Source organism: Pristiophorus japonicus, chromosome 13 (assembly GCF_044704955.1).
Source record: "Pristiophorus japonicus isolate sPriJap1 chromosome 13, sPriJap1.hap1, whole genome shotgun sequence".
Lineage (NCBI taxonomy): Eukaryota > Metazoa > Chordata > Chondrichthyes > Pristiophoridae > Pristiophorus > Pristiophorus japonicus.
The window spans coordinates 5,739,997-5,753,789 of NC_091989.1; the positions used below are offsets into that span (position 1 = coordinate 5,739,997).

General features: G+C 49.5%; 1 protein-coding gene across 3 annotated transcripts in view; it reads left to right on the forward strand.

Moving 5' to 3' along the window:
* Positions 1 to 1,765: 1,765 nt before the first annotated feature.
* bend7 (BEN domain containing 7) overlaps positions 1,766 to 13,793 on the forward strand; it is a 37,664-nt gene continuing 25,636 nt past the window's right edge. For 2 of the 3 annotated variants that reach the window (XM_070897091.1, XM_070897092.1), the window contains exons 1-5: positions 1,766 to 1,962; positions 7,050 to 7,124; positions 9,058 to 9,399; positions 10,089 to 10,205; positions 13,323 to 13,612. In XM_070897091.1, coding sequence (XP_070753192.1) covers positions 1,902 to 1,962; positions 7,050 to 7,124; positions 9,058 to 9,399; positions 10,089 to 10,205; positions 13,323 to 13,612 — 885 coding nt within the window. In that variant the 5' untranslated portion in view covers positions 1,766 to 1,901. The remainder of the gene's footprint in view (positions 1,963 to 7,049; positions 7,125 to 9,057; positions 9,400 to 10,088; positions 10,206 to 13,322; positions 13,613 to 13,793) is intronic. The other variant, XM_070897093.1, reaches the window with a different exon arrangement.

Below are 13,793 nucleotides of genomic sequence, written 5' to 3' on the forward strand. Positions count from 1 at the left end.
GGCAGTACTGAGGGAGCGCCGCACTGTCGGAGGTGCTGTCTTTTGGGATGAGACATTAAACCAAGGCCCTGTCTGCTCTCTTAGGTGGACGTAAAAGATCCCACGGCACTATTTTGAAGAGGGGGAGTTCTCCCTAGTGTCCTGGCTAATATGTATCCCTCAACCAACATCAGAAAATGTGATAATCTGGTCATTATCACATTGTTTGTGGAAGATTACTGTGCGCAAATTGGCTGCCACGTTTCCTACATTCCAACTTCAAAACGTGCTTCATTGGCTGTGAAGCGCTTTGGGACGTCCTGAGGTCGTGAAAGGCGCTATCGAAATGCAAGTCGTTCTTTTTTCCCCTTTAGTTGTTACTATGATCCGCTAAGCACTCCAGCCCATGGGTCAAGGATGGCCTCAAGCGTACCGGCTGACACTGTTGTTCCTTCTCCTGGGGCACGGACAAGACTGTGGAGGAGAGGCAGGCAGCCAGGGCGATCACCCCCACGGGCAGCATGGCCTCCAACCTGGACCTGAGCTTCATCGTAAATTACCAAAAGCTTTACAGAGTACTTCTCTTAAAATATATATTTTATTTTAACACATAGATAGGCATTGTTTTCTATATTTAATCATTGGATTAATATTACGGGAAGCACAGATGAAAATGGAGCTTTAATATTTTAATACTATTTAATCTGATCTCCATAAAATGATCATTGCTATCTCTTTTTATTTAGGATTATCATCTTTCGATTGTACACAATGGAGATGTCACTGTAGTTTTCCGTGAGAATTGCCACAATTCTCAAATCAGTAACTAGATTAAAATAAAAAACACTTATTCCCTCCATTGACCAGCAGCTCCACACAGTAAAATATTTCCGCATATTTCAACTGGCTAAAAAACCTAACGATTGTCTTTAAAATATTTTACAACAAGAATTACATTTAAAGCGATAGTTAATGTTGAATATTTAATAATTGTAGATAAAATATGACAAGCTGCATTTACAAGAAGAGCATGCCAAGACACAGAGGCGGTGTCCCCTGGCGGAGGCATTGGCCCCCTGGCGGAGCGGGTAGTCTCCTGGCGGAGGCAGTATACCCCTGGCGTTGCGGGTGGCTACCTGGCGGAGGCAGTGTACCCTTAGCGGAGCGGGTGTCCCCCTGGCGGAGGCAGTGGTCCCCTGGTGGAGGCAGTGGCTCCCTGGCGGAACTGTCCACCTGGCAGAGGCAGTGTTCCCCTGGCGGAATGGGTGGCCCCCTGGCGGAGGTTGTGGCCCCCTGGCGGAGCTGTCCCCCTGGCAGGCAGTGTCCCCCTGGCAGAGCGGGTGGCCCCCCTGGCGGAGGCAGTGGTCCCCTGGCGGAGCGGTGGTCCCTGTGTCGGAGGCAGTGTCCCCCTGGCGGAGGCAGTGGTCACCTGGTAGAGCGGGTGTCCCCCTGGCGAAGGCAGTGGCCCCCTGGCGGAGCGGGCGGCCCCCTGGCGGAGGCAGTGGTCACCTGGCAGAGCGGGTGTCCCCCTGGTGGAGGCAGTGGTCACCTGGTAGAGCGGGTGTCCCCCTGGCGGAGTTGTCCCCCTGGCAGGCAGTGTCCCCCTGGTGGAGCGGGTGTCCCCCTGGCGGAGTTGTCCCCCTGGCAGGCAGTGTCCCCCTGGCAGAGCGGGTGGCCCCCTGGCGGAGCGAGTGGCCCCCTGGCGGAGCGGGTGTCCCCCTGGCGGAGGCAGTGGTCACCTGGCAGAGCGGGTGGCCCCCTGGCGGAGCTGTCCCGCTCAGTCGGCTCTCCCTCGCCAGGCGGCGGCTGGATCGCTCCCTCGGCGGCCGCGGCGGGAAGAGACGCGGAGCCGGAGAGCGGGCCGGGGGCCTGAGGTGATTCCCGACCGCTGGCGCTTCCCGGGGACCCGGAGAGGGAAACAAATGGAGTTCAGCGAGCGGAGGAGGAGCCGCAAATCCCGCAGCTTCAAGAGAGTGAGCCAAGGTGGGCGGCCGGCGGCGGGAGCGGGAGCGGGAGCGGGAGGGCCGGGCTACTGCTGGCGGCCCACTCACCCTGAGGGGCCTCTCCCAGGGGGGGACACATCTCCCGGGAAGGGGGGCACTGTCCGGGGCCGGACACTGCCCTGGGGGGGACACTGCCCTGGGGTGGACTCTGTCCGGGGGGTGGACACTGCCCTGGGGTGGACTCTGTCCGTGGGCACTTGCCCTGGGGTGGACTCTGTCCGGGGGGTGGGCACTGTCCGTGAGCACTGTCCTGGGGTGGACTCTGTCCGGGGGGTGGACACTGTCCTGGGGTGGACTCTGTCCGTGAGCACTGTCCTGGGGTGGACTCTGTCCGGGGGTGGGCACTGTCCGGGGGTGGGCACTGTCCTGGGGTGGACTCTGTCCGGGGGGTGGACTCTGTCCTGGGGGGGTGGACACTGTCCTGGGGTGGACTCTGTCCGGGGGGTGGACACTGTCCTGGGGTGGACTCTGTCCGTGGGCATTGTCCGTGGGGTGGACACTGTCCTGGGATGGACTCTGTCCGGGGGGTGGACTCTGTCCGGGGGGTGGGCACTGTCCTGGGGTGGGCACTGTCCTGGGGTGGACTCTGTCCGGGGGGTGGACACTGTCCTGGGGTGGACTCTGTCCGTGGGCATTGTCCGTGGGGTGGACACTGTCCTGGGGTGGACTCTGTCCGGGGGGTGGACTCTGTCCGGGGGGTGGGCACTGTCCTGGGGTGGGCACTGTCCTGGGGGGGGGGGACTCTGTCCGAGGGGTGGGCACTGTCCGGGGGGTGGACTCTGTCCGGGGGGTGGGCACTGTCCGGGGGGTGGGCATTGTCCGGGGGGTGGGCACTCTCCTGGGGTGGACTCTGTCCGGGGGGTGGGCACTGTGGGGCATGGACACTCTCCTGGGGTGGGCACTGTCCGGAGGGTGGACACTCTCCTGAGGTGGACACTGTCCTGGGGTGGACTCTGTCCAAGGGGTGGACACTCTCCTGGGATGGACTCTGTCCGGGGGGTGGACACTCTCCTGGGGTGGGCACTGCCCTGAGGAGGTGCCTCTTCAATCACTGATTAATTTCATTTATCATTTTGTGTATTGCAGAGTTGAGTGAGAGTTTATGCTTAATAATTGGGATCTGTATTTGTTTGGGTGTTGATTGGACAGGGAGGTCAGTGCATAATCATTGGGATCTTTTCCCAATCTGAGATTTTAGTCCCCCTTTTTCAGCAGAATTTTTCTTTTTAAAAACGTCACCTTTTTCCTTCCGGTGATCTTCAAGCAATGCCAGGCACTGTGTCGTAGCTTTCGTTTTGTTGATTTATGTATTCAGTTAATTTATAATTTTGTGTATTGGTTAGTTGTGTGAGGGAGTTTCTGAAAAGAAAGACTTGCATTTATATAGCGCCTTTCACGAGCACCAGACGTTCCCAAAGTGCTTTACACCCAATGAAGCACTTTTGGAGTGTAGTCACTGTTGTAATGTGAGAAACGCGGCAGCCAGTTTGCGCACAGCAAGCTCCCACACACAGCAATGTGACAATGACCAAATAATCTGTGTTTTTGTGATGTTGACTGAGGCCAGGACACCGGGGATAACTCCCCTGCTCTTCCTCGAATAGTGCCATGGGATCTTTTACATCCACCTGAGAGAGCAGATGGCGCCTCGGTTTAATGTCTCTTCTGAAAGACGGCACCTCCGACAGTGCAGCACTCCCTCAGCACTGCACAGGGAGTGTCAGCCGTCCCTGGAGTGGGACTTGAACTCACAACTTTCTGACTCAGCGGCGAGAGTGCTACCCACTGAGCCCCGGCTGACACTTCTGCTTAATAATTGGGATCTGCTCCCAATCAGAGATTATAGTCCCCTTTTCGGCAGAGTTCTTTTAAAAAAAAAACTGCATCTTTCCGTGTGTTTCCGGATAATGATCTTCGGGGGGGGGGGGGGGGTTATTGACATGTCAACTTCTGTGTCAGTGTGAATTGAAATGTTGAGTCCATCCATACTCACAACCTGAACTGGATCCAAACTGTGAACACAAGAACATAAGAAATAGGAGCAGGAGTCGGCCATTCGGCCCCTCGAGCCTGCTCCGCCATTTAATAAGATCGTGGCTGATCTGATCAGATCATGGACTCAGCTCCACTTCCCCGCTCGCTCTCGAAAACCCTTTACTCCCTTATTGCTCAAAAATCTGTCCATCTCCACCTTAAATATATTCAATGACCCAGCCTCCACAGCTCTCTGGGGCAGAGAATTCCACAGATTTAAAACCCTCTGAGAGAAGAAATTCCTCCTCATCTCAGTTTTTAAATGAGCGGCCCATTATTCTGAGACTATGCCCCCTAGTTTTAGTTTCCCCTATGAGTGGCCCCCTCATTATCTTATATGTTTCGATAAGATCACCTCTCATTCTTCTGAACTCCAATGAGTATAGGCCCAACCTACTCAACCTATCTTCATAAGTGAGACTCCACTTCACTCCCGACACCAGATTCATACCAGTCTTTGGCCTCATCAGTCAGCCCCTGCTCAGTGGGCAGCACTCTCGGTTCTGCGTCAGAAGGTTGTGGATTCAAGTCCCATTCCAGGGACTTGAGCACATAAATCTAGGCTCACACTCCCAGTGCAGTGCTGAGGGAGTGCCGCACTGTCGGAAGTGCTGTCTTTCGCATGAGACCTTAAACCGAGGCCCCGTCTGCTCTCTCAGATGGATGTAAAAGATCCCAGGGCACTATTTTGAAGAAGAGCAGGGGAGTTCTCCCCAGTGTCCTGGGGCCAATATTTATCCCTCAATCAACATAATGAAAAAAAACAGATTATCTGGTCATTATCCCATTGCTGTTTGTAGGAACTTGCTGTGTGCAAATTGGCTGCCGCGTTTCCCATACTGCAACAGTGACTATCTTCATTGGCCATGAAAGGCGCCTTGGGATGTTCTGAGGTCGTGAAAGGCACTGGATCGACTAGGCTTATATTCACTGGAATTTAGAAGAATGAGAGAGGATCTCATAGAAACATATACAATTCTGACGGGACTGGACAGGTTAGATGCAGGAAGAATGTTCCCGATGTTGGGGAAGTCCAGAACCAGAGGTCACAGTCTAAGGATAAGGGGTAAGCCATTTAGGACTGAGATGAGGAGAAACTTCTTCACTCAGAGAGTTGTTAACCTGTGGAATTCTCTACTGCAGGGAGTTGTTGATGCCAGTTCATTGGATATATTTAAGAGGGAGTTAGATGTGGCCCTTACGGCTAAAGGGATCAAGCGGCATGGAGAGAAAGCAGGAATGGGGTACTGAAGTTGAATGATCAGCCATGATCACATTGAATGGTGGTGCAGGCTCGAAGGGCCGAATGGCCTCCCCCTGCACCTATTTCCTATGTATAAATGCAAGTCTTTTTTTCTTTTTAAAATCTGCATCTTTCCGTGTGATGATTTTCAAGGGGGATATTGACGCTACAACTTCTGTGCTTCAAGTTGAAATCCTTCCCACACTCACAGCCTGACCAAGTGTGAGACTCCACTTCGCTCCTGATAACTGGATGTGTACTTGCCTTTGGCAACATCAGAGACGAAAGCACTTCACACTATTTCAGGGTGACCATATTTTCCAACCCGAATCCGGGGACACACACAGTGGGAGCACAGCGAAGTAGCCAGGCCGGAAAATGTAGCTGCGCAGTGTAGTGAGGCGAACTTTTTTTTAGCAGCCTATATTTTAACAGTTGCGCACATATACACTAAATGTGCAAAACAAATGCGCATAAAATTACTGCAGATGTGACGTCACACGATTGAAGTGCATTCAGACACCTGCCGAGTTTGGTGAAGCAGGACATTGCTTGCCAGGGACACAGTACCTCATCCAGGGACTGTCACTGAGAAATGGGGCCGAATGGTCACCCTGCACTATCTCTAACTAAGTTTGTATGTGATCAAACCCCACAAATCTGTGCTATACTATGATGGTTTTAATATCACAAGAATTAAATTGAAAATTAGTGAAAAGTACATTTAAAAACATTCTTGAATTTTAGAATTCAGAATCAAGAATAACTTATTTCCTCTGATAAATGTTTGGAATAATCAATTGAAACAAAGAGGCAAAAAAACATTGGAGTTATTCAAAATACAATCAGCTGCCTGATGGGAGAGGAAGTGATCAGTGAGCTTTATGATCTTTGCTCTTTCATGACTTCTTATTAATGTTTATGAAGTTTATTACACTTTGGATCGACCTTGCACCATTGCCTTAACATCCTATGAAGGAAATGTTGTTCGTCTGTCAGACGTCAGTACGAGCGCTTGAATTTTGTCAAAATGTGATTCGTATTTCTTCCTTTGACATGCCATAGGAGTATTTCTAATCGATCTCATAATTGTTTATTTGCAGCTCCCTAACATCGCCCGTCTCCACCCTTGCCTCAGCTCATCCACTGCTGAAGCCCTCATCCATGCCTTTGTTACCTCTAGACATGACTATTCCAATGCACTCCTGGCCAGCCTCCCACATTCTACCCTACGTAAACTCAGCTGCCCGTGTCCTAACTCGCACCAAGTCCCGCTCACCCATCACCCCTGTGCTCGCTGACCTACATTGGCTCCCGTGTAAACAACGCCTCGATTTCAAAATTCTCACCCATCTTATCAAATCCCTCCGTGGCCTCGTCCCTCCCTATCTCTGTAATCCCCTCCAGCTCCACAACCTCCTCGAGATGTCTGTGCTTCTCTAATTCTGCCCTCCTGAGCATCCCTGATTATAATCGCTCCACCATCGGTGGCCACGCCGTCTGTTGCCGAGGCCCCAAGCTCTGGAACTCCCTCCCTAAACCTCTCCGCCTCTCTTTCCTCTTTCAAGACGCTCCTTAATAGCTACCTCTTTGACCAAGCTTTTGGTCACCTGCCCAAATTTTTCCTTGTGTGACTCGGTGCCAAATTTTTTATCCCAGAACACTGCTGTGAAGCACCTTGGGACGTTTCACTACGTTAAAGGCGCTATATAAATACAAGTTGCTGTTGTGGATTATGGGTACTTGTGCAGAGATTGTAAACGTATACTAACCAAAGGTATTTGTTACAGATTATCAGGATGATAACCATTCTGACAGCAGCAATGAAAACTTAGGAAGGACACATGACACGCTGTTTGTTACGGGTATGTTTGCATTGTGTACTGATAAACACAACATATATGTGGATGTTGATGAGATTAAAGAGAATAAAAGGCTGGGGAAGTAATTTTCATTGCCCTTCCCCATTTTGATATTAGAAAATATTAGCCAAAGGGGAAGTTGATTGACTTTTTAAAACAAAACACACTTTGAACACAATGTCTGCCCCTAGATTTAGGAAAGTTTGTTTGTTTTTGAAGTGCTTGTTTTAGAAGAAAATATTACACTCCGGAAAACATTGTCAGTTTTACTGGCATGGAGGTGTCTCTCCCTGCTGGGCTGCTCCAGTGTTGTCGCTGATGAGCACCCCGTACATCCTGAAGCTGCTCCACAGTAAGCAGCAGGTGCCATGGCTTCAAAGCAACTTGAGAACTGCCCAAATGTGAGGAACCATGCTATAAGCTGGAGTTTGTTTCATGTTGTTGGACAACTCTGGAGCAGCTCTTGGGGCAGTTGAAGTTGCAGTGCCTCTTGGGCATGACACCTAAAAAGAAAAAGGAAGACTTGCATTTTTATAGCGCCTTTCGTGGGCTCAGGACATCCTAAAGCACTCAACCGCCAATGTACTACTTTTGGAGTGGAGTCGCTGTTGTAATGCGGAAATGCGGCGGTGAATTTGTGCACAGCAAGCTCCCACAAACAGCAATGTGATAATGATAATCTTTTTTTGTTATGTTGAATGAGGGATAACTATTGGGCCCAGGACACTGGGGATAACTCCCCCTGCTCTTCTTCCAAATAGTGCCACGGGATCTTTTACATCCGCCTGAGAGAGCAGACGGGGGCCTCGGCTTAACGTCTCAGCACTGCACTGGGAGTATCAGCCTAGATTTCTGTGCCCAAATCCCTGGAGTGGGTCTTGAACCCACAACCTTCTGACTCGGAGAGAGAGTGCTGCCCACTGAGCCACGGCTGACACTAAAGGAGCATTTATTTTTAAATCCACACGATTCAAATAAGCTCAACCAAACTTTGTTCAGTGTTCAGTAGAAATAGACCCACACTGGAGATTGAATGCTGCAGTGACTGGAACTTTCATCTCTGAGATGGAGTTTAAAATTCAACCCAGAGGGGTAACAACAACAAAAGCAACAACTTGTATTTATATAGCACCTTTAACATAGTAAAACGTCCCAAGGCGCTTCACAGCAGTGTTATAACACAAAACAGATAAATGTGACACCGAGTCACATAAGAAGAAATTATGGCAGGTGACCAAAAGCTTGGTTAAAGAGGTAGATTTTAAGGAGCGTCTTAAAGGAGGAAAGAGAGGTAGAGAGGTGGTAAGATTTAGTGAGGGAGTTCCAGAGCTTAGGGCCCAGGCAACAGAAGGCACGGCCACCAATGGTTGAGCGATTATAATCAGGGATGCTCAAGAGGACAGAATTAGAGGAGCGCAGACATCTCGGGGCGGGAGGGGGGGGGGGGCGGTTACAAGGCTGAAAGAGATTACAGAGATAGGGAGGGGCGAGCCCGTGGAGGGATTTGTAAACAAGGATGAGAATTTTTAAATCGAGGCCTTGTTTAACCAGGAGCCAATGTAGGTCAGTGAGCACAGAGGGTGATGGGTGAGCGGGACTTGGTGCGAGTTAGGACACGGGCTGAAATACCTCTTTCCCCACTGTACCTTTACAGAAACAAAATGTATTTGAGCCGTCTGAATTCGTTCCCACAGTGTACAACTTTTATACCAGAAACCGGGGTTGCTGCACTTGCAAGTCCCAAAAAGTGTTGGACATGGATTACTTGGTGACTATCTTACATTAAGGGCCTAGGGTGGATGCCATCAGGGAATAGTTCAGTTTTATTCTTCAACACTGTCACTCCTGAACTGCACAATGTTCTCAATTGCATTCATGTACAAATAATCCATGCTTCAACGCCTTTTTTTTTGAATATCTGTTTGTTGATTGTTAGGCGACGTATGTGAGGGGCTGAAGAAGCAAGTGTCTGGGATGAGACGCTTATTAAATAACAAGGTTAATACTGTCCGGATCCATCAGCCATTGATGCATGTTAGTGAAAAAGTGAAGCAGGAAGCAGTGACTCCGGATTTAACATGGCTCCAGCACAATACAAGCCAGACTAGTGCCCGCCATGATGAGCCTCATTTGTCCCACAGTATTGTCTGGAAAGATATTCAGGTGCAGACACAGGATACCTGTGTCTCAGGAGGATATAGTGGTGATGGCTCGAGATCATCAAAACCAGTCATCGATGCAAATACTGACAGAATCCAAGGCATGTTGGAAAGCAATGGTAAGTTGATTTTGTCCTGTTGTTGAGTCGTAGAATAGAATCGTAGGATCAGAGAACGGTTATAGCACAGAAGGAGGCCATTCGGCCCGTCGAGCCCGTGCCGGCTCTCTGCAAGAGCACCTCAGCCAGTCCCACTCCCCCGCCCTTTCCCCGTAGCCCTGCACATTTTTTTCTTTCAGGCATTTATCCAATTCCCTTTCGAAAGCCACGATTGAGTCTGCCTCCACCACCCTCTCAGGCAGCGCATTCCAGATCCTAACCACTCGCTGCGTAAAAAAAAAAAGTTTTCCCTCATGTCGCCTTTGGTTCTTCTGCCAATCACCTTAAATTTGTGTCCTCTGGTTCCCGACCCTTCCACCAATGGGAACATTTTCTCTCAATCTACTCTGTCCAGACCCCTCAGGATTTTGAACTTTAATTTGTTTTAGTCATTCCTGGAATATGGGCGTCGCTGGCAAGGCCGGCATTTATTGCCCATCCCTAACTGCCCCTTGAGAAGGTGGTGGTGAGCCGCCTTCTTGAACCGCTGCAGTCCGTGTGGTGAAGGTGCTCCCACAGTGCTGTTAGGGAGGGAGTTCCAGGATTTTGACCCAGCGACGATGAAGGAACGGCCGATATATTTCCCAGTCAGGATGGTGTGTAACTTGGAGGGGAACTTGCACAGGGCTAACTTGCTGCCTGTTCTGCAGGTGAGATGCCATATTCTACATTGGGTTCGACCTGTTGTGTGTGTAGTTGCCAGCCAACTTTGCTAGCTATACTGCAAGAGCTTCGAACGATGCGGGAGTTGATGCAAGCACAAGCAGGTAAGGACTGAATTTATTGTATAGAATGGTGGACACGTTGGTCCTTTTTTTAATATGATTTAAATGTTTTCATTGGAGAAATGCAAGCCATCAGGAGTCTTTAACAATAATTACAGGCAACATCAATAAATAGTGTCTGTTATTTGTCAGGCTGAGCATAACTTATGTAAATCTTTAGTTTCCCCCTCTCCCCAATACATTTATGGACTTCTCTCTCCCCCCCCCCCCCCCCCCCCCCACCCAAGCCTAAATCTCTTTATTTTTTTTTATACTCACCTAATTCCAGCTTCCAGTAAAGCCATATGTTCATTCCTTTACAGGTTTCAAGTCTGTCTTTCTCCGTCTTTCTCTGTCTCTGTCTCTGTTTGTGTGTCTCTCTCTCTCTGTCTCTCTCTCTCCCCCCCCCTCTCTCTCTCTCCCAATTTCTCTCTCTCTCTCTCTCTCTCTCTCCCCCGTCTCTCTCTCTCTCTCCCCCCGTCTCTCTCCCTACCCGTCTCTCTCTCTCTCTCTCCCCGTCTCTTTCTCTCTCCCCGTCTCTTTCTCTCTCCCCCTCTCTCTCTCTCTCCCCGTCTCTCTCTCTCTCTCCCCGTCTCTCTCTCTCTCCCCGTCTCTCTCTCTCTCCCCGTCTCTCTCTCTCCCCGTCTCTCTCTCTCTCCCCATCTCTCTCTCTCCCCGTCTCTTTCTCTCTCCCCGTCTCTTTCTCTCTCTCCGTCTCTCTTTCTCTCTCTCCGTCTCTTTCTCTCTCTCTCCGTCTCTCTCTCTCGCCGTCTCTCTCTCTCTCTCTCTCTCTCTCTCTCTCCATCTCTCCCTCCGTCTTTTTCTCTCACTCTGTCTCTCTCCGTCTCTCTCTCTCTCTCTCTCTCTCTCTCTCTTTCTCTGTCTTTCTCGCTCTCACCACTTCTAAAGCAGAATTCTTACACTCTACTGTGGTCTTAATAATTAAGATTCTATTATCAACAGCCAATATAGAGTCCCAGATACGTGTTTAGATTCCATGTTGCCCCTTGATTCATATACTGTTAATTGTTCTGACCTTGCCATTTCTCATACTTTTATTCAGTGATTACTGGAGCAATATCTGAATTTCCAGTTTGATATCACAGATATGTACCAATTGCAGTTGTTCTGGACTCAGCTCCTGACTTAGCTCTTTTTCTCAAACATCTGGAGCTAATCTTGTTGTTTGCCATTGAACTTTAACAATGAATATATTGAGCTTGGCTTCTGTGCCCACATTACTACATGCTCAATGCCCAATGCCCATTGTTGGATTCCACTCTTTGCCCTGTTGTACAGTAATCTATTGGAATCAGAGAGGATGTTTCCCCTCGTGAGGGAATCTAGAACTAGGGGGCATAGTTTCAGAATAAGGGTTCACTCATTTAAAACGGAAATGAGGAAGAATTTCTTCTCTCAGAGGGTGGTGAATCTTTGAAACTCTCTGCCCCAGAGAGCTGTGGAGGCTGGATCATTGAATATATTTAAGGTGGAGATAGACAGATTTTTGAACGATAAGGGAGTCAAGGGTTATGGGGAGCGGGCGGGGAAGTAGAGTTGAGACTAAGATCAGATCAGCCATGATCTTATTGAATGGCGGAGCAGGCTCGAGGGGCCGAATGGCCGACTCCTGCTCCTATTTCTTATGTAGAATCAATTTCAATGAAGTAATGGCACTAACATAATTAGGAATAATAGGAATAACCAGGATTTAAAAGACATATGCAATTCACAAAATACTTTTTCTATATTTGGGGAGGTCTTGACCCCCATATGTCATTTTCTACTGCTTTCAAATAGGTAGTCCCCCCAATTCTCTCATGCTGTCTGTTGAGGAGGAAATATCTCGGCTCTCTTGGATGGGGAGCTCAGCAGGGGTGCCCACTTGCCCTAGTCGTGTTTTCCTCAGGGCAGGATCCCTTGACAAACCGTCAAGAGGATGCAGATGTGGGTGTGGGAGCTTCAGGGTCACAAAGTCTCAATCAGTTTGCCGATACCAGCAGATCTTGGTGTTCTGGCTTCTGATCCATCGACCATTGAAACAATAATGTGAAGAATGACCCTTTCGAAACAGCAGCAGCAACAACGTATTGTGCATTCATTACCATTCATATTACGACCACCGGATATCTCAAAGCGCTTTACTGCCAATGAAGTACTTTTTTGAAGTGTGGTCACTGTTGTAATGTGGGAAACACGGCAGTCAATTTGCAATTTACCAACAGCAATGTGATAATGACCACATAATCTGTTGTAGTGATGTTGATTGAGGGATAAATATTAGCCCCAGGACACCGGGGATAACTCCCCTGCTCTTCTTCGAAATAGTGCCCTGGGATCTTTTATGTCCACCTGAGAGAGCAGACGGGGCCTCGGTTTAATGTCTCATCCGAAAGATGGCCCCTCCGACAGTGCAGTCTTCCCTCAGTACTGCCCCTCCGACAGTGCAGCGCTCCCTCAGTACTGCCCCTCCGACAGTGCAGCGCTCCCTCAGTACTGCCCCTCCGACAGTGCAGCGCTCCCTCAGTACTGCCCCTCCGACAGTGCAGCCCTCCCTCAGTACTGCCCCTCCGACAGTGCAGCGCTCCCTCAGTACTGCCCCTCCGACAGTGCAGCCCTCCCTCAGTACTGCCCCTCCGATAGTGCAGCGCTCCCTCAGTACAGCCCCTCCGACAGTGCAGCACTCCCTCAGCACTGCCCCGGAGTGTCAGCCTAGATTTTTGTGCTCAAGTCCCTGGAGTGGGACTTGAACCCACAACCTTCTGACTCAGAGACAAGAGAGAGTGCTGCCCACTGAGCCACGGCTGACGCAAGGTTGGACTTGCCCGTGGTGCCACGTGCAATGAAATAACCCAGTGCCAGTCACTGTTTCGGATCTGAAGAATAACCCCTTCAGTACATGCCCGTGGAATATACCCAGCAGGAGTCGGCATCTGCAAGCGAGGAGGGCCGAAAAAGGGAGAACTAAAAGCCACATCAAAAATTAGCTTTTTTTTTTAGCTTGAAGTATTTATTAGTTAAATAATTAGCTTTTTTTTACCAAAATGACAAATCTTTAAAACCACTGCAGACATCAAAATGTTACACAGAGTTACAATAAAACCTCTTGCTTCTTTCCAGCTCCTCCGAGCACTCTGCACGTTCCATCGGCCCACATCAATACCTTTCGTTCAAGTTTACTGCGGAATAAAATCATTAAAAAAAGACTGATCCACAGGATCAGGCCTGCTCCAACTCAACCAACTCAGAAAATTCATAACCAGAACATCGGCTTACCGCAGACTGAGAAGAACCACGTCATGCCGACAGAGAGATTACCCACAGAAATTAATCCAAGGCAGGCCCCACCAACTCGGGTAGAGGGTTGTATATCTGAACTGGATAGCCGACAGAACAGTGAGCTCCTCGAGGTAAGGACGAGCACGTTATACTTCTTATAGTGCAGAAGCTCACTGCCTGTGAAATGGGAGACTGGGGCTCTATTCCCCAAGAGAAAATCGTTGGTTCTTCCGTCCGTAGTGAATGCATTCTTCCAATCAGAGGAAGTTAATGCCCGCTCTCCGTTGGCACAGTGAGTTTATCCAGTGAATA